Below are 20,523 nucleotides of genomic sequence, written 5' to 3'. Positions count from 1 at the left end.
TATTATTATTATTATTATTATTATTATTATTATTATTATTATTAATATGCACACACTCTTCTGCAGGAGTCCTGGAGCTACTTCGACTTCTAGTTTTAGCAGGTTCCTTTTTATGGATCTTGGGATTATTATTATTATTATTATTATTATTATTATTATTATTATTATTATTATTTGAAAGAGGTAACAAAGGTGATAGGAATTACAGAAAGAAGAGAGCATTTATTATAAATAAAAAAAGAGTTAAATAGCAAACCAATAAATGTATAGACAATAGCATAGATAATAATGTAGGTATATTATAAAATACAACGAGAATTGCTTGAATTTCTGAGGATCCAGTTGTACAACATCCTCAGGGATGCTGTTCCACAGTCTAACCGTGTGAGGAATAATTATTTTGTGCGTGTTAGCATTATATCTCAAGAACGGTTGAGCGACATTGGATGGCAGTCTGGGAAAAAGATGATTGGTTGGTTAACTGTTGGATTTGTCGCCATGGAATCCATCTCGGTTTTAGTTGTTTGGATTCTTAAAATAAAGAAATTTCACTCATTGGCGTCGCAGGCTAAATATTTTTCTCTCAATAAGAAGGCGAAATCGAGCTCTCAAGAACTATTTGGCCATGGTAGGTTAAATTATGCGCTCATAGGATTGGCATTGAGAGAGTACATTATACGATGGGCGATCTTCTCATCGATGGAGTCATGATTCTATTACTGTTATAATTTCTATTAATATTATGATCACAGATCCATTAACAATGGTGAAATAAACGAAGAGCAATAAAAAAATATTATGATTCTAATGATTACAAGAAGATTGGATAAACCAATCTTCTCTCACTTCTTCTTCAGCCTAATCATTAGTCGGGGTCGCTGTTTCTCTGAGCCTTTTTCAGCTGTTTTTATTTCGCTTCCTCCCTTCGTCTTTCCCACTGAATAAGGAATGATAATGTTAAAGAAACATAGGAAAATAAAAATTAAAATAAATAAGGATTATTGGAAAAAGGTAAATAGAAATATATCTAAATAAAAAATAAAAACAAATAAAAATAAAAGTAAAAAAAATAAGTAAAAATAAACGAAAATAAATAAAATTAAAAAGGAAAAGTAAAGAAAATAAGTAAAAATAAAATGATAAAAATGAATAAAGATAAATAAAAATGAAACGCTTTACAGGTCGCGCAAAAATCATGTCCAAACAAATATTTATATATGTTTGGACATGATTTTTGCGCGACAGAAAATAGATTCCTTCATGTTTTTTTGTGAGCAAATGTGCTAGAAGCTAATTGTGTGTTAAATCCTTTTTTAGAGTAATTTAAACCTAGAAAATTTATTCATTCATATTATTTTTTTTTTGGTGAGCAAATCTGTTAAGAGCTAATTGTGTGCTAAATTATTTTTCAGGGTAATTTAAACATAGAAAATTTATTCCTTTATGGTTTTTTTTTTTTTGGGTGAGGAAATGTGCTGAGAGCTAACTGTGTGTTAAATCCTTTTTCAACGTAATTTAAACCTAGAAAATTTATTCATTCATGTTTTTTTTTTTTTTTGTGGTGAGCAAATGTGCTGAGAGCTAATTGTGCGTTAAATCCTTTTTCAGAGTTATTTAAACAGAAAATGTATTCATTCATGTTTTTTTGTTTTGTTTTTATGAGCAAATGTGCTAAAAGCTAATTGTGTGCTAAATCTTTTTTCAGAGTAATTTGAACCTTGAAAGTTTATTCATTCATATTTTTTTTATCGAGGGAAACAAATGGATAAAAATCTCATTGTTTTTTTTAAATCCTTTCTCAGACTAATGTAAACCCAGATTAATGAAAATAATAATGCAATTCTTATTGCTCTGTTATTTATTTTGCTTCATTTTACACTTGACATGGACTGATAAATATGACAAAAATTAGCAAACAGTTAATACTGTTGATAATTTGTACAATATCACTGCTATGCAATTCCTTAAAAGCTAATCGTTACAATATAGACCTCGTACATATATATATGCGAAGATACAGAAGCGAGCAGAAATATATAAAAGCATATTTAATCGAATATAATAATTTAACATAATCTTAAGATTGGAAGGTTGAGAGACTAACTTTTCCAGTATTGAAGAGGATCCATAAAAAAACGAGAAGAGGAAACCAAGATGGCGGAAGACGTGTAGATTTGTGGGTAAGTCCCACGGTGAAAATAACGCAAAGAGATTCTTTCTTAACGCATGCGCAGGTGTTTCGTACAAATTACCAATGGGAGCTGGAGTGCTTCCAGTCACCAGTCATGACTGTTATTGAGGGGAATCCAGAATAACGAGAAGAAAGAAGACGGCCAAAGACGTATGATTTGCGGAGGAGGAGTCTTACGGTGAAAATAACTCAAGGAGATTTTCTTCACGCATGCGCAGGTGTTTCGTACAATTTGCCAGGAGTAGGAACAGGAGCAGGAGCAGGTTCAGGGAAGAGGGCCTCTCCCTCGAAGGTCAGAACCGGGTTGTATCCAGTGGCGTCGGCTACGTACACGACGGTCAGGACACGGCTATCGGGCAGGAGGACGTGGTATTGGCCGTTTTCGACGTGCCCGTCGGAATCGGCCTTGTGGCCGAAGTCGAGGTGGGCGGCGGCGTCGCTCACGACGTATTCGTACTTGAAGGGCGTGGGCTGTCGGAGGAGGACTTATTATAATTTTGGAATTGGAGGACATGTTAAACGTGCCTTAGGTAAGTGGCCTGAATTGATATATAATCTGAATTGCTATATATGTAATAATATTACAGTAATCATTGCAGAAAATAATTGTTAACATGTGTGGGTTACGTATCATATAATTTTTTATTTTTTTGGCTTGGGAAACAAATCCCAAGTTACGCTTGGATGCAAATATATATATAAAAAATAGATCTAAACAAAGAGCTTTCGGGAACCTGTTTGGAATTATTTTTATGTCTGAGGAATTACACAGATTCCAAGAAGCTCTTCGTTTAGATTCATTTCAAAGGGACTCGAACAGATTCCCGAAAGCTCTCTTTTTAGATTTATTTCTAAATATATTTGTATTTGACACTTCATTAATAATAGTAATAATAATGATAAGACATTGCATTGTTTCCTTGAGGCAACTTTGTTGACAAAGCTAAATCCAGAGGTCTACACTTTCCCACTTACTCCCATACCATAACCACACAACATTCACAAGCTGCCTTTGGGCAAGAGTCCGTGCTGGCATAAAGCCGACGAAATGCATTATAGGGTAAAAACTATATTCCAATTGTTTCAAACAACATTTTGACGTAAACTGTAATGAAAATGACTCAAAACTCCTCAAGACATTCAATAAGTGAAATGAAATCTGTCCTTAATTAACCTATATATATACATATATATATTATATATATATATATATATATATATATTATATGTATGGTATGTATATATTATGTATGTTGTATGTTATGTATATGTATATATATAACATGTATACATAGTATAATATATATATATATATATATATATATATATATATATATATATATATATACATACACACAATAGCACTAAATATCTCACTGTCCTTGGTTCACAACCTATAGTGCAGAGTATGGGGTCACTATACTGGATTAATTAATAACTCCCCTAGGGCTGGCCCAAAGGATTAGATTTACGTGGCTAGCATCCAGTTGGTTACTTAGCAACGGGACCTATTACAGCTTATTGTGGGATCCGAACCACATCATATCGAGAAATAAATTCCTAATCGCCAGAAATGAATTCCTCTGATTCCACGCTGGTGGCTGCGGGAAGCGAACTCGGGCTGCCAGATCGATAGTCGAGTACGCAACTTACTCGTCCAGTGGGGAACTCTTACATTATCTTATCTGTAAATCGTACTGAAGCCCCTACTCACCTCTTCTTCTTCCTCCTCCTCGTGAGAATCCTCCTTATCTGGAGTTTCGTACAGGGGACCCGGTGCTGGCTTGGGAATGGTCGGGGTAGTGGGCGCTGGGTATCCGTACCCAACGGCGCCTGGGGCGGCCGCAGGAGGCGCTTGGGGAAGCGCTAGACCGGCGGGAACAGCGGCATCGTGGGCGTGGGCGTGTGCGTGGTTATGTCCTCCTCCCTCCAGGAGGTTAGGGTATGCTACGGCTACTGCCGCTGCCAGGCCCAATACTAAGGTTATCTGTGAAAAGACAAAAGAGAATACTGATTCTTTATTTGGAGAACAGCAGCTTTCTCTCTCTCTCTCCAAGACTAAGTGCAGAGGGACCAGCTTACGGTTACTCAGAGCGATTTCTCTAGCCCTCTTTCGAACGAACACATGAACAAAGCTACAGTCAAATGATGTATTTGATTTAAATGTCGAATCGTGGGGTAAATGAAACGGAAGGAAAAGCAGTCCATCATAAATGATTCCCGGTCTGAACAAAATATTGAGAAAAATCTTCTACTATTACAACAACCAAATCAACAACAACAACAACTACTACTACTACTAATAATAATAATCTCATAATCGCTAGAGTCACTAAAATGGTGAAGAAATCCACTATTGCGTACCAAGTGTAAATATACGTATATTCTAAAATTATTACAAATATATATTTTTTATATATATTTACACTCAAACTATTGTGGATTTCTTCACCAATAATAATAATAATAATAATAATAATAATAATCATAGATATTTCGATATATACTTATACTTACTCAATTTTGAATTTTTTCGTCAGAGAAAATTATAATAATAATAATAATAATAATAATAATAATAATAATAATAATAATAATAATAATAATAATAATAATAATAATAATAATAATAATAATAATAATAATAATAATAATAATAATAGATATTTTGATATATATTTATACTTACTCCATTTTGGATGTTTTTCGCCAGTAATGATAATAATAATAATGATAACATGTAAAAGGCCAAATCACCCTAAAACTCACTGAAAACTGATGTTATATAAGAAAACTCACCTTGCAGATCATGATTGCTTGCCGATCGAGATCGAATGGTAAAAACCCATGCCCAACCCTACTTACTTATACCCATCGGGAGCAAGGAGTCCTTGCGTGCGTCTGGCCACGCCTACCCGTCGCCTTCTTCATCAGGTCACCTGTCCCACCCGTAGGGCGTTCGTCTTCATTCCTAATTCAGCGGGGAGGATGTTCATCATCATCGTCATCATCACATGTCGTTGGGAAAGTTCAAAGTTGCGTTTTTGATACACTTCCCAAGACGCGTCCTTGTTAACTCATGTGCCAAGGTGGTCCCTTTTCTGTTTTGGGGGCGCGGGGTGGGTGGTTGGGGAGAAGGGCTTTAGGACTAGGTCGAGTGTAACTTTGATTTGCTTTGTGTATGTATGTATGTATATATATATATATATATATATATATATATATATATATATATACATATATGTAGAAGCTAGGTACTACGTCGTACCTCTAAGTAAATGGGGATATAATTCACAATGCTGTAAAATCCTTATGCAGTTATATGAAATATATATTTCTTGTACAGTAAATTAAAGCTTTCGACCATCAGCTGTGGTCTTGTTAACAAAAAAAAAGAAAAAAATATATATCTATATATATAAAGACAAATTCCACATGTATATATATATATATATATATATATATATATATATACACACACACATATATAAAGACAAATTCCACGAAGGATAGTAAAACCAATGGAAGTCTGCATGGCCTTTCGACATCTGTCCTTTACTTAGCAAACTCTGGCTAAGTGAAAGGACAAGAAGTCGAGGGGCCTTGCAGACTTCCAATGTTTCTCTATCCTTCGTGGAATTTGTCTTTATATATATATATATATATATATATATATATATATATATGAATATATATGTATTTATTATTTATATGTATACACCACAGTTGTATATGGTACTGTAAATGTGCATATATGCATATAAATACATAAATATGATTTTATGCCTTTTAAAGCTTAATTGTATAACCTCATTAAAGTTTTTCAGTAAGATTCGTGTTTCCTCGTAGGCAAGCCTAATTAAAGGTACCTCGTGGAATTAAGTCAGTCATACTAAATGATATGATAATAATAATAATAATAATAATGATAATAATAAAAATAATAATAATAAATAATAATAATAATAATAATAATAATAATAATGAGCACAGACTTGAAAATCATTAAATATTATTTCTCTGTCTCTATCTCTCTCAGGATAAAAGTGAAATACGGACTTTGTTTTATTGCATGATATTTGAAAAATTTATTGCATGTACATGTTAAAAAATTGTTGGATATGTTCTCTCTATTTCTCTCTAGATGAGGTCCAAGACAAAAAATTTTCTTTTGCTCGCTCCTTGGGGAATGGACATCATTTGGGAATGATTTACTCTCTCTCTCTCTCTCTCTCTCTCTTTCTGTCTCTAGATAAGGTTCATAACAGAAGCTGCCTTTGCTTCCTTAAAAGATTTACATAATATCAAAATTATTCATTGTTCTCTCTCTCTCTCTCTCTCTCTCTCTCTCTCTCTCTATATATATATATATATCTATATATATATATATATATATATATATATATATATATACGTATGTATATACACACACACATACACAAATATATATATGTTGTTATATATATATATATATATATATAATATATTAAAAATATATCTGAATATACACATATTTATGTATATCTATATATATATATATATATATATATAGAGAGAGAGAGAGAGATGATAGAGAGAGAGAGAGAGAGAGAGAGAGAGGAGAGAGAGAATATTTATATAATTTTGCAATGAAGATAATTTTCACTTTTAAAGAGCAAAAAACACCTCTGTTTCGAATCTTAGAGAGAGAGAGAGGGAGAGAGATACAATACTTATATATATCGGTCTATATATATTATATATATATATATATATATAGATATATATAAATATAGACATATATATAAGTATTGTATCTCTCTCCCTCTCTCTCTCTCTCTAAGATTCATAACAGAAGCCTCTTTTGCTCTTTAAAAAATGAAAATTATCTTTATTTGAAAATCATATAAATATTTACTCGCTCTCTCTCTAAGATTCGAAACAGAGGTATTTTTTGCTCTTTAAAAATAAAAATTATCTTTATTGCAAAATCATATAAATATTCTTTCTCTCTCTCTCTCTCTCTCTAAGATTCATAGCAGAACCCTCTTTTGCTCTTTGAAAAATAAAAATTATCTTTATTTGAAAATCATATGGATATTCTTTCTCTCTCTCTCTAAGATTCATAACAGATGCATATACATATACAAACATGCATACATATGTATATCTACACACACACATATATATATATAGAAAAATAAGAATAAAAATTATCTTCATTACAAAATTATATAAATATTCTCTCTCCCTCTCCAGGCGAGGCGATGCCCTCCTTGTATTCAGTACATACCGGTGGTATCCACAGCAGCGCCTGCGTCCTCTTGACCTTACAGTGGTGGAGCCCTTGGGCTAAAAAGTTGCGACATTGAGACCTAAGAATTCAGAGCAGCGCGCCGCCGTCAGGATAGGCTGGCTGCATAGCAAAATGCTGGTCTACATTTGTTGCTTGCAAGGACGTTCATGATTACCTCGGGTCACTTTTACAAAGGGAGGGTAGGGAGGGAGTCGTTTATATATATATATATATATATATATATATATATAATATATATTATATATATATATATATATATATATATATATATATATATATTTCCATACGATTGATCGAGTGGTTTTCGAGCTTGGCTGCCAATCCGGTGGTCCGAAGTTCGATTCCCTGCTCTGCCAACGCGGAATCAGAGGAATTTATTTCTGGTGATAGAAATTCATTTCTCGTTATAGTGTGGTTCGGATCCCACAATAGACTGTAGGTCCGTTGCTAGCTAACCAATTGGTTCCTAGCCACGTAAAAATATCTAATCCTTCGGGCCAGCCCAAGGAGAGCTGTTAATCAGCTCAGTGGTCTGGTTAAACTAAAATATACTTAACTTTTTACATACGATCACAAGTAACGCGTGACGATGAGGTGTTTCAAGAATACACGAAAGCATTAGGTACTGCTGCTTTTCATTATTTCCTGCTGGGTCTTGATATATATACATATATACAAAATATATCTATCTATATATCCATAAAGGTTAAGCAATAAACAACTGGACAGAGGTTGTCATAGTAAACTAGTACTAACAATGGCGCAGTTTCGCTTGTCTTCGAGATTTTATCGATATACATATACAAACATATGTATATCTGTACACACACACTATATATATATATATATATATATATATATATATATATATATATATATATATAAAAAAGGACAACGTGGCACATGATGGAGTGTTCAAAACTCGTTTGCTAGGGCCATGCATCGTCAGTCATAGGCATACTTCTTCACCAGGGGCCACCGCTCTGTAAATGGGTATTATAGCATTTGCTGGAGTCAAGGAAAGGTTGTAGGGCTTGAAATTTAAACCCTTCTAGAAGGAATTGGTGTAAGACATATAATATATTATATATATATATATATATATATATTATATATATATATATATATGATATATAATATATATATATATGTATATACAACCAGCAGCGAAAATAAGAACAATGCCTATGAAAGCGAAAGTTGAAATGTATGAACGGATTATTAGGCCGATGTCCCTTTATGAAAGTGAAGTGCGCACGCAGGCTGTGAATGACAAAAGGAGGGCTGATGCTGCTTGCGTCATTGACATTCGGTAAGAATAGTCGAAAGTGTAAGAAATGTATAGATACAACAGAGAACCATTAAAAAGGTTATCAAGCTCTGAAGAGTTTCGTCACATGATAAAATCTTTAAATTTTCACAAAAACAGCGTTCCAGTTTTTTAGTTCAAGGGGACAAAAGTGGATGTTGGTAATTAAAGTAATTCAGTTGGTGTCAAGGAGGCATTGTTATGACGTATTTTCATCGAAATATACAAACCCGAACTAACATACACATACATTGCGTATTTCAGTTGTCAATGTTGAAGGAGATCTAATTCTGTTGAGCAGTGTAACTCTTTTTATAAAATTCAACTTTTTCATCTTGTCTGATAATATCACAAGGAAACAAAGATAAAATTCGGCGCGTAACTTATTTCAGCACGGAAAAATTTTATCTAAATTTTACATGAAATACAAAAAAATTCTGTAGTTTGAATTTATAAACATTTAATTTCAAGAACATTTTGAAAGGCAAAGAATGACAGATGGCCCAATGTTATCTTACCAGGTACGGGCTAAGTACCACTAAGAGAAGACAAAAATGAGAAAATGAAGATGTATGAGAAAAGGGAAAGAGGAAAAGCTAAAGATTAGTGTTAATGAACTCCATAGGCCTGCATGAAAAGGTGCCGCCAAAAGTAATTCGTCTTCTTTATATACGATTACAAGACAGCGTCTTCGAGCGTGAGTTCGAAACGCCACTACTACCAATCACCTAAGGACACTTAGTATTCCTTCATCTGCTATCGTTATCTTAATCGGGTATCCGCTCTCTTTTCTGTACTACAACCCCGTGACCACAAATCACTCCACTTTAACCTCTGATTTTGTAACCCTTGGCCCCTGATTTGCCTTGAAAATGAACGCCTCTTTGCTCCAATGAGACTAAAAGCTCACTGACTCATTCCGCTGAGATAATGGCTGAGGGAGCAATATATATAAGGTGCCCTCTGTCTCTTTTAACGGCCCGAACATGCATGCCCTTGTGATTGCGCGGGAAAAATTATCACGGAGTCACTAAAGTGGGAGTGAGACTTCTCTCTCTCTCTCGCTTTCTCTGTGAGTGCGTGCGTGTTGTGATCGTACTCTAGATATCTTTAAAACAGCAGGAATGTAAATCACATTTAGGTAAGCAATTTCATCCCTGGGTTGTCTGCCTCAAGTTGAAGAAAAATAGTTATCTTCACATAGGCTGAGCCAACCCTAGTCTCATGCAAACCGATTATTTTTTTGAATTTACATTTATTCTTCTTTGTCACGATTGTTTCAGGGATGGCTGCACAAGCGTGAACTTATTCAAAACGTTCCAGGTCAAATGTTTCAGTGAGTGAATTGCATCTCGGCATATTCCATTTAGAAAGCACTTCGAAGAATTTATCTGCAATGTCAACCACTTGTTTGCAGTTATGTTCTCTCTGAAAGTGCTATCTGATGTCAGATTCAAGTTCAAATCTACAAAATGACAAGTTAGCAATGACTCGGACGTAAATCACTAGCTAGATTCATGCACATTTAACTTGCCAGTAACAAAATCGTTTTAACAATATTCAATAAATATTCGACTTCCCCCAGAACAGTTTATCATAAGTAAGTGTTGCATTTGGTCTCAGATTTCACGCACTTACCTGCTATCACTTGAACTTTAGATTCAGGGTAGCTAAACTAAGTAGGCAGAGCACACCAAGAGAGAGAGAGAGAGAGAGAGAGAGAGAGAGAAGGCTCATTCCAAATGAAGTTAGGTCAGAGTAAGATTAAAGTCACGTAGTCATTAATCTACGAAGGTCATAAGAGATACGTTAGCTTCTTCGAGAGGCTGTCTTCCCGCATGGCCGTACCAGTCATTTTATGTCTCTCTTTCTCGTCTTTTGTCTCAGTTCCCAGCACTAATGTGTCAATTGCGGTTTTCAGAGAGAGTACGAGTCTGTTCAATGAACTGTGTAAAAGTGACCAACCTTCTCATGGTCAACAGTAATAGCCGCAGGCTGCTTCTTCTTACACCCGCACACACAAATAACATATCAATAATAATTCGTTCACTTTTCTGGGACGCAGACTCCTACTCATACGGGCTGGTATCGGCCTAGTTTCGACACCAAGCGAAGCTTCGATCACTCAATTGACTGTAAGTCATTTTCGTATTATATTCTCGGTCTAGACCGTGATTATCTACACTTTGATTACACCCAGGTGAAATCTAGTACCGCTGAGGAATGCATTATCATTTCCTCATTGACTTGGTGATCATCACCTGCTTCTAACCTCGCCAACGGCTAGGCGGAATATCCAAACAGCTCGTTTGCCTCTCATCTTCCCAATAATTATGTTGTACAGATGGTCGGAACATTCTGTAGAGCATTTTCTCCGAGAGAGCCTTGTTCCGCCAATTCCTATGGGGTTACGTCAATGTTACTTTTTTTTAGTCCGTCTATCTATCTTTCTAATCTCCTTCTATCTACACACACACACATATGTAATACGTATTACGAACTACTTAAGGCTGGGCTGTTTTTGGTAGTTCACTTGTATGAGTAATCAACGAGCAAATGAAAGCTTTTGACACGAATCTCTGTTATATTATAGCAAATAATCGCTTCCAACAATGTTATATGAACTAGCTGAATATATAGAGACCTTCAGAATTCAAACTCATGCATTATTTTTTTTTCATATATAACAATATTCCTTAACGTGTGTAGCGAATATTCACACAATTATTTCCTCATACTTTATTGTGGTAAAATTGTTCTTTATATATATATATATATATACAAAACTTTATGCTACAAATCTAGTTTGGGTGTATAGTAGTCCCGAGGTTAGGTAAACTGGGAATATTAAACGACATTTGCTGCTTGATATTTGTGAATGAATATAAAAGTTTCACGGTGTATGAGACAAAACTTCACTATATCATTAACTTAGATATAGTATCATATGCAAATATAAGTATATTATTACACGATAATAATAAGATTATACATTAAAAATAATGAAAGCATGGAGCATAGGTTTTGGGCTACGGCAACCCATGGGTGCGCAGACCGATGACGTCATAGTCTTGCTTCCCTGTGGTTTCAATTTGAATGGTATCGGAGCCTCCGCTCGTCATTTACTTTTATCGCGCGGATCGTTCGTGCTTTTGTGTTTTGACCGGGCGTTAAAATGATATAAGACTGTTGTCGATATGATAAAAATCGTGAAATGAAAGTGGACTTTATCAGTGCCCGCCTGAAGGTTGAAAACGTTTATGTGAGGTTCATTGTCACTGTGACATCCGCCATCTTGGATATCGTTGGCGGGCGAATATCAAAATGCTGCCTGCTACTTAATTACATTTTCCTCCTCTGAAAAGCCTTTATGCTTTGAATACCACAAAATCTACTGCAGAAGCACAAGAGGTTGTCATTCTTAGCACTGAGTTGACAACATTGCTTGAGCCCTTGGAAGTGACATCGAGAAGTTTAGGCCTAGGCTATACGAAAACCGATTAGAAATCAGTCACCAATCAAATTCCGAAAAGGGGAGAGAAAGGAATGACACTTCACTTAATATGAAGGTAAGTTCTGAGTTTTTTTATATGCTGGTAGTACCGGTGTGGGGTTAAAAAACAAGGAAGTGGGCGAATCATTTAGTACACCAAAGTGTAATGCGCATGCGCAGTCACTTCAATGTATAGTAACAGAACTTACGTTCCTGGATACGTTTTTATTTATGAAACTTTAGCGTTTTAATGAAAAAATGATTGAGAATTTACGGTTTGCCATAAAGGCATAACCGTCGCCAAGGTTCAGTTGAGGGCCAATGCTAGGTTAAGCATATCTCGCTCGCCCAAGGTAGACCTATCCTACTGTAGCCTAGGTTTTTCATTAAACCCATTTTTGGCGGGGGTGGGGGGTGGGAGGATTGGTCCATCAGTGCACTTCACGCTTTGCATCATATTGATTACGTAAGGTTCTTTCATTCCTTTTACTGTATTTCCGTTCATATTCTCTATTCCGTTTTACTTTCCACCCTCGCCCAACAACTCTCTCCTGGCGCAACTGCGAGGTTTTCATACAGATACACCTTTCAAACAAACCTTTGTACTGTCAATTTCCCTTTCAGCGCAGAATGACCTCATAGGTTCCGACGCTTGGCCTTTTGCCTAAATATTGCAGTATATTTGTAAAGTATGTGGTATGTAGTTGCATGAAGAGAGGGAGACTCAAATTAGGCGTCCATTTTCTAAGATTTATTCTACTCTTCTGGCTTACAAACATACACATGATACACAGTAGATCATTACAAATGTATTGTTTCTTGGTAACAGGAACAGTAACATTTCAAAACACAATATTCCATTTCCATATTGATTCATCATACTTCGAAATTTATTTTCCATTTTAATGTACCATTAGGCACAGAATGCTGAATAGCAGTTCAACTAAATTATTTTATATGTTCGGCCTAGTTGTTAAAACGGTTTTTTTTTTTTTTTTTTTTTTTTTTTAAACGAGCACTCGCTCTCAGCATCCTACGAAATATCAGATTGCGTGAATAGAATTTATTGTGAAGTTTATGACGCTTGCTAAATTGTCGCCAGTAACGGGGTGGTAATACTCAAGAATTCTACAGGAAAGGATCGCGGGGCTCCGTGTTTCGTACCTGCTGCTTTGGGCGCTAACGTAAAGAAACAAACAAAAGACGGCAAATTTATCAAGTAATCTCACTTGCACTGCGTTATATGCTCCCTTTCCTGTGCTGTTCAGTCAGATTTACTATAAAACGATAATTAATCAAAATATCTTGTAAAGATTACAGTTCATAGAAATTTATTATTAAACGGGGAAATGCTTTATACGGTAGTGTAGCGTATTCTGAAGCCGGCATAATTTGTTTTAACACCAGTATATATATATATATATATATATATATATATATATTATATATATATATATATATATATATATATATATATATATATATATATATATATGTGTGTGTGTGTGTGTGTGTGTGTGTGGTGTGTGTGTGTGTATAACGTGTTTTGTTTGTTAGTTTGTCTAATTGTTAAAAAAACACTTAGAAATAAATCGATAGACTCATCACTCTCGAATCATTCCTTCGTTAGGAGGAAAAATATGCAGGAAATTCATTTTAAGTCATGAGAAAATTGCCTGCCAACAGCATCGGCCAAACTATAGTCACTGAGACCTTTCCAGCAATGCCAGGGAAAAATAATAATCGTTTTCTGCATGGATATTAGTAGGAGTTTGGCTGGTTCAGATGAAACTGGCTCATGAGACAGTCGTGTGTCCCAGGTGTTGGTGCCAGGAGGCGGGCGTTTGGGGGGGGGGCGGGGGGAGGGGGGTGGGAGGAGTCCCAGGAGAGTGAACCTCCGGACGACCCGCCTGGTTGCAGACTGAGGGCTGAGGCTGAGTGTGTAGAGCTTATATGCCGTGTTGGCTCGTAGGGTAGTCCTATACAAGTACGAACCGAGGCACGGAACAGAGCAATCTAAATGAATTGGGAAATTTTTTGCTTCTCAGATGTCGGAGTACAGAATGAGTGCTAGTAAATTATCTTCTGTCTGACAGCAGGGGGTCCATATATGTTAATTATCAGTAATAGCCACGATAGTCTAATGCTTCTTTTGAACATAGCTAATCGATTGTTACCGATGATGGGGAGTGGTGTGTGTGTGTGTGTGTGTGTGTGTGATGTACGGTGACTTGCCTCCGGAAAATGAAAGTGAAAGTGGTTTCAACGATTAGAAAAAAAGAGGAAGAAACACAATAGAACGACAACAGATATTCCCCAAGGCATTGAGACAAAAAAAAAAGTGCGGGGAGAGAGAGAGAGAGAGAGAGAGAGAGAGAGAGAGAGAGAGACTAAATGACAACATGTACTACCTAAGGCAAAACATAAAACGTTGTGAAAAGAGCAAGAACTGAATGAGAGAGAGAGAGAGAGAGTGAGTGAGGCGAAAAAAGGGAGTTAATTTTTGACGATTATGAAAACTTTTGTCAACCGAATTCTGTTTCCATTGATGATAGCTTGCGTCAGGTAAAAGAATAGCTTGCTAACTAACTACTCATGACTGCGTGATCAGACCGAGAAGCAATTCAACAGGAGCTTCCGCGTGACTGGAAGACAGCAATTAGGTTTGGAAAATTACGTGCTATCATGTGATGCTTGTCTTGCAACATGGGAGTGACTCGTTAGCTCTTGACAGTCGTAATTGCTTTATTTATTTATTTATTTATTTTTTATTGTTTTTCCTTAATTATTTTTGTTGATGTCGCTAGTCGCTTTAGGGTTTCTTTTCCCATACTGGCTCCCTTACCCTTATCTTCCTTTCTCCGGACCTTGGCTAGAAAAGGGCATGAGACTATATATATTTCCCAATAACCTTACTCAGACTTAGGAACAACGAATAGATTTTATTAGAAGTCGACGTTATTAACAAGAAAGGGAAATCAAAGGTATTTTCCGAAACGGCTTAGAAAATTCTATTGAATGAATGTCTACATAAATATCCACATATTTATATCGGTGACCTAGGTTTCTAGTGTCCAGGAGCTGAATAGAATGACTGGGGAGTCGCGTAAGTAGACTCATGGGCGCCGAACGCATTCTCTGGAACAACTGGCACTGGAACGATGGAGGGCACGGCATGAGACTTCGTCGATTCTTTGTATTTTTGTTCTGGAAATTCATAAGTTGAGACTGGAGAGTCGTAAGTTGAAACTGGTGTCTCGTAAGTTTGGACTGCGGCTAAGTGAAGTGAAGCTGGGGCTTCGTAGGTTTCGATTGGAGCTTCATGAGCTGAAACTGGGGCTTTGTAAGTTTGTACTTGGGCTTCGTAGGTTGAAACTGGGACTTCGTAAGTTTCGACTGGTGCTTCATAAGTTTCGACTGGTGCTTCATAAGTTTCGACTGGTGCTTCATAAGTTTTCACTGGGGCTTCGTAAGTCTTGACTGGGACTTCATAGGTTTCGACTGGGGCTTCATAAGTTTTCACTGGGGCTTCATAAGTCTTGACTGGGACTTCATAAGTTTTGACTGGGGCTTCGTATGCGCTCACGGGGCCTTCGTGAAGTGGTGCAGGTTTGTAAGGCACAGGTTTTGGGTACTTGGCCTCTCCCTCGTACTTGACATCAGCCTGGTACCCGTTGTAGCCATCGGCCTTGTAGGTGACTATCTGAGTGCGCCCGTCGGGGAGATCAACCCTGTACTCGCCGGCGACGACATTCCCGTCGGAGTCGGAGTCGTGTCCGAAGTGAATCCCGCTGTAAGGGTCGTGAACTGCGTAGCCGAAGTCGAAGGGCATTCCTTTCTGGTTTGGGAGAGCGTCATGGGAAAGAGAATTATTATAACCAAACACATTCAGGATTAAAATGAGTGAACCTTGGTAAACAGGAGGCGAAATGTTACATAGGTCTAATAATGCTGTTACAGTATAGCTGGGATTGCGACCATGTAAATTCTGTAGTGAAATTATTTTTTATATATAAAAACGAAGAATGTGTTTGATGCATCTGTTGTGCTATTTGATGTAATTTTAAGGAAATGTTTGTTATATACTAATTTGCTACACACATACACACACACATATATATATATATATATATATATATATATTATATATATATTATATATATATATACTATATATTTATATATTATATAATTCGTTTAATAACACGAAACTAAAAAGATTTTGATGTGGTACAACAAATATATATTTAATTATAAATATTTTACGGTGTGCAGATTACGAAAGGCAATATTATCAGAAATGACAGATAGAGGAGGAAAAAAAAAGCACAATTACGATAGATTTTTTGTTGATGACAAAGAAAACTGGCTACCTGGCATGTAGGAAGGCAATCGATTGTTAGGTTAATGAGAAGTAATGAATTGCAAGTTTTACAGTGACGGAGAGATTTTTCAAAGCAATTTCCATGGGTAGGTTTCTCGCACTAACTGAATAGGCTATGGGCCTTTGGAAACTTTTAGTAAGTATGTGTTAGCATACCTACCTATTTGATCAAACAGACTTAATGATGGAGGCACATTTATATATGTACACATACATACATGCATAAACACTTCATACACATAATTTAATGTGGTTGCATGGGATTGAGGCTATAGACCTAAAATTAGCTACATTAAACAAAAATTACCTCGTATTTCTTTACGGGAGTACCGTGCGTTAGAGCTGGGGCGACATGGACTATAGGTGCCTTGTAGACCTCTACAAGGGTATCATGAACTGCCGGGGCATCGTAGGACACTGCTTGATGAGAATCAAGAACCGTGGGGGCATCGTAGGTCACTGCTTTAGAATCAAGAATTGCAGGGCCATCGTAGGTCACTGCTTTAAAATCAAGAATTGCAGGGGCATCGTAGGTCACTGCTTTAGAATCAAGAATTGCAGGGGCATCGTAGGTCACTGCTTTAGAATCAAGAATTGCAGGGCCATCGTAGGTCACTGCTGGGGCGTCGTAGGTCACTGTTTGAGCAATATGAACTACAGGGGCGTCGTAGGTCACTGCTGAAGCATCATGAACTGTAGGGCCGTCGTAGGTCACTGCTGAAGCATCATGAAATGTAGGGCCGTCGTAGGTCACTGCTGAAGCATCATGAACTGTAGGGCCGTCGTAGGTCACTGCTGAAGCATCATGAACTGTAGGGCCGTCGTAGGTCACTGCTGAAGCATCATGAACTGTAGGGCCGTCGTAGACCACTGCTGAAGCATCATGAACTCCCGGGGTATCGTAGATTGTAGAGGGTTCATGACCGACAGACGGTGCTTCGTAGAGCGTCTCTGGGGCTTTCAGAGCAGGGGTCTCGTACAGAGACAGAGGAGACTTGATATCAGCGACGGGTAGGTCAAAAGATAATGGATTGTCAGGGGCTTTATACCCATACCCCGAAGAAGGAAGCTTTTCAGGCCGGGCTGCCGCAGCAACCAAGAGGCAGCAGAAGACGTACACCTGGAAATATGAAAATTTTTAAATTCTTAAGTTTTTCCTTCCAACTGATCCAAACAGACACTTGTGTTGCACAATAGTAAAACTTGTACTAACAGCTGACAGCGGATCGTCTCACCCTAGCACAGATCATGGCTCAGATTTGGTCACTTGGATGGCAGAGAAACACTTTTATATATACGTCGATCATCCAGGGTCAATTCCTGTGACTTGGCCACGCCCGCATGACTCTTATCATTGTTTCACGTAACGGGAATGATTCTTTCGGGCACAAAAAGTTTAAGAAGCTTCGAAGGTATTTTTCGAACAAGCCACCACGAAAGCAGTAGTATATAATTCCGTGTCATTTAAAAGAGTGTCGTTTTTTTTTCCCACTCAATTTTTTTAACGGGATCTTTTGTTAAAAGGACCTTGTTTTATGAAAGACCGTGTCGGATTTATTTCCGCCTTCTTATGAACTTTGAAATTCTAAAAGGAGAAAAAAAATATTTTTCTGCAATTTATTTCTTAAGTTCGTCTATTCCATGTATGATGAAAAATGCATAATGCATTCCTTATGATATGAACATTAGGTCATCTGTTTATCGACTGATTTTAATCTTGTCATCGCGGATAATCGGTTTGTAATATATGATCATTTGCTCTTTGATCTGAGGATCGTTGGGAGAGAGAGAGGGAAAGCGCATAACTGTTTATAGTTAGTGGGAATGACGGAAGACATTACAAGGTAAAGTAAAGGCAGCTGAAGTTGAAAAAAAATAATGATAACTAAGTGATCTATAGATAGACTGAAATATAAAACCAACAGTATTTTATAATGATAGACGATATGTATATATGAAAAGCGGTGATATATATATATATATATAGATATATATATATATATATATATATATATATATATATATATAGCATGGTTTTAAAAAGATTAAATATAACAGTTTATTCAGTATAGGTAACTGCCTTAGGAAAACAATTAAGCATGCGAGTCTATTTGAGTTTATTTTCCCGTTAAAAATGCTATCATATATATATATATATAAATTTATATATAGTATATATATATATATATATATACTATATATATATATATATATATATATATATATATATACTATATATATATATATATATATATATATATATATATATATATATATATATATATCATAGTTTAAAAAAAGCAAAAATTTAACAGTATATACTACAACAGGTATAACTGCCTTATGAACACTTTACACGGTATGCGAGTCCTATATATATATATATATATATATATATATATATATATCTATATATATATTATATATGTGTGTGTGTGTGTGTGTGTATATATATATATATATATATATATATATATATATATATATATATATATATATCATCGTTTAAAAAAGCAAATTTAGCAGTATATGCTACAATAGGTATAACTGCCTTATGAAAACATTACACGGTATGCGAGTCCACTTCAGTTTTTTTTTATTTTTCCGTCAAAATGATGCCGAGATATTTATAGATGTCCCTTAATTTTTTCTTCCAATATGACTGTTTTTAGTATTATATATAAAGTAAAGCATCAATAGGGTCCAGACCAGTGCTTATATTTTTTGGGTAGAGTTCGGAGGCCCACAGCAGTCCATTCTTTCAAAAAGGTTTCCCCAAGGGCAAGAGCCAATCTATGACAACTGCTCCGAGTCCAGAAGTTACATCAGGCCTTTTATTAGTACTTTACCATCACATACGAGCCGTTATCATACAACACTCTCGCTGGCATAAGGCCGAATCAGTAAGTCTAGACCAACCAGCATGACTAGCTTTTCTTAGGAGAATTCCAAGGGGAGATATCGGAAATAAGAGCTATACATTCCCTCATCCCTTTTACTGTACCTCCTTCCGTATTCTCTTCCATCTTACTTTCCACCTATCCTGACAATTGATTCATAGTGTAACTGCGAGGTTTTCTTCCTGTTACACTTTCCACACCTTTTACTGTCAGTTTCCGTTTCAACGCTGAATGATTCCATAGGTCCCAGCGCTTGGCGTTTGGCCTAAATTCTATGTTCAACTTAGTTCAGTAATATATATTTCCCCAAAGGACTTGAATTATTACGGGAGAAATCTGAAGGGATAGATTGATTATGTCTCATTTGCGGCCACAGAAATTCACTATATATATCGTATATATATATATATATATATAGGTATATATATATATATATATATATATATATATATATATATATATAGTATATGTGTGTGTGTACCTATAATATAAACTGGTCTGATTTGACGGCCTTAAAACGAGTAATTTCTAAAATATTGAGAAATTTAACGGAAACCACGAATGAAACAACGTAGTATTACGAATTGCATCATATCGAGGTATGACTTTATGGATAACTTGTTTCCTTACATTTTCATATTTCACACTCAACTTTTTTTGTTTACACGAAACTCGCATGAAACAAAAGCGGAAGTGGATATTCTTTGAGCGTCAATTTTGTCCCGCGTACCCGAGTCGTGTTTTTTTGTTCTTTTTTTTTCTTAGCGTTCACCAACCGGCGTATGATAACAAAAGCGCTCCAGGAAATGTTCTGAATAATGAGTCTGTGACTCATCAACATCCAAAACCGGGAAACCCCACAGTCATTGCCTTCTTGCTTAACTTAAACGAGTACTACCTTTTTATCTCGATATTTTGCCATTAAACGACGTGGCTTTAATTGGGTTATTC

General features: G+C 36.0%; 3 protein-coding genes across 4 annotated transcripts in view; 1 reads left to right on the top strand and 2 right to left on the bottom strand.

Moving 5' to 3' along the window:
- Nucleotides 1–1,840: 1,840 nt before the first annotated feature.
- LOC135223911 (pro-resilin-like) lies at nt 1,841–5,115 on the bottom strand. The gene is made up of 3 exons (XM_064262831.1): nt 4,991–5,115; nt 3,906–4,178; nt 1,841–2,662 (listed from the first exon to the last, which is right to left on the bottom strand). The coding sequence occupies exons 1-3, from the start codon at nt 5,000–5,002 to the stop codon at nt 2,396–2,398; spliced, it is 552 nt and encodes a 183-aa protein (XP_064118901.1). The 5' UTR covers nt 5,003–5,115; the 3' UTR covers nt 1,841–2,395.
- Nucleotides 5,116–11,906: 6,791 nt separating this feature from the next.
- Nucleotides 11,907–20,523, top strand: part of LOC135223918 (pro-resilin-like) — a 43,739-nt gene continuing 35,122 nt past the window's right edge. Inside the window, exon 1 of one of the 2 annotated variants that reach the window (XM_064262840.1) lies at nt 11,907–12,365. In XM_064262840.1, the coding sequence (XP_064118910.1) occupies nt 12,360–12,365 (6 nt within the window). In that variant the 5' untranslated portion in view covers nt 11,907–12,359. The remainder of the gene's footprint in view (nt 12,366–20,523) is intronic. The other variant, XR_010316609.1, reaches the window with a different exon arrangement.
- Nucleotides 15,277–17,995, bottom strand: LOC135223902 (uncharacterized). The gene is made up of 3 exons (XM_064262820.1): nt 17,908–17,995; nt 16,980–17,792; nt 15,277–16,127 (listed from the first exon to the last, which is right to left on the bottom strand). Exons 1-3 carry the CDS (start codon nt 17,920–17,922, stop codon nt 15,357–15,359), a joined length of 1,599 nt encoding a protein of 532 aa, XP_064118890.1. The 5' UTR covers nt 17,923–17,995; the 3' UTR covers nt 15,277–15,356.

Source organism: Macrobrachium nipponense, chromosome 10 (genome assembly GCF_015104395.2).
Source record: "Macrobrachium nipponense isolate FS-2020 chromosome 10, ASM1510439v2, whole genome shotgun sequence".
Taxonomy (NCBI): domain Eukaryota; kingdom Metazoa; phylum Arthropoda; class Malacostraca; order Decapoda; family Palaemonidae; genus Macrobrachium; species Macrobrachium nipponense.
This window is presented reverse-complemented; position numbering and strand designations above follow the sequence as displayed.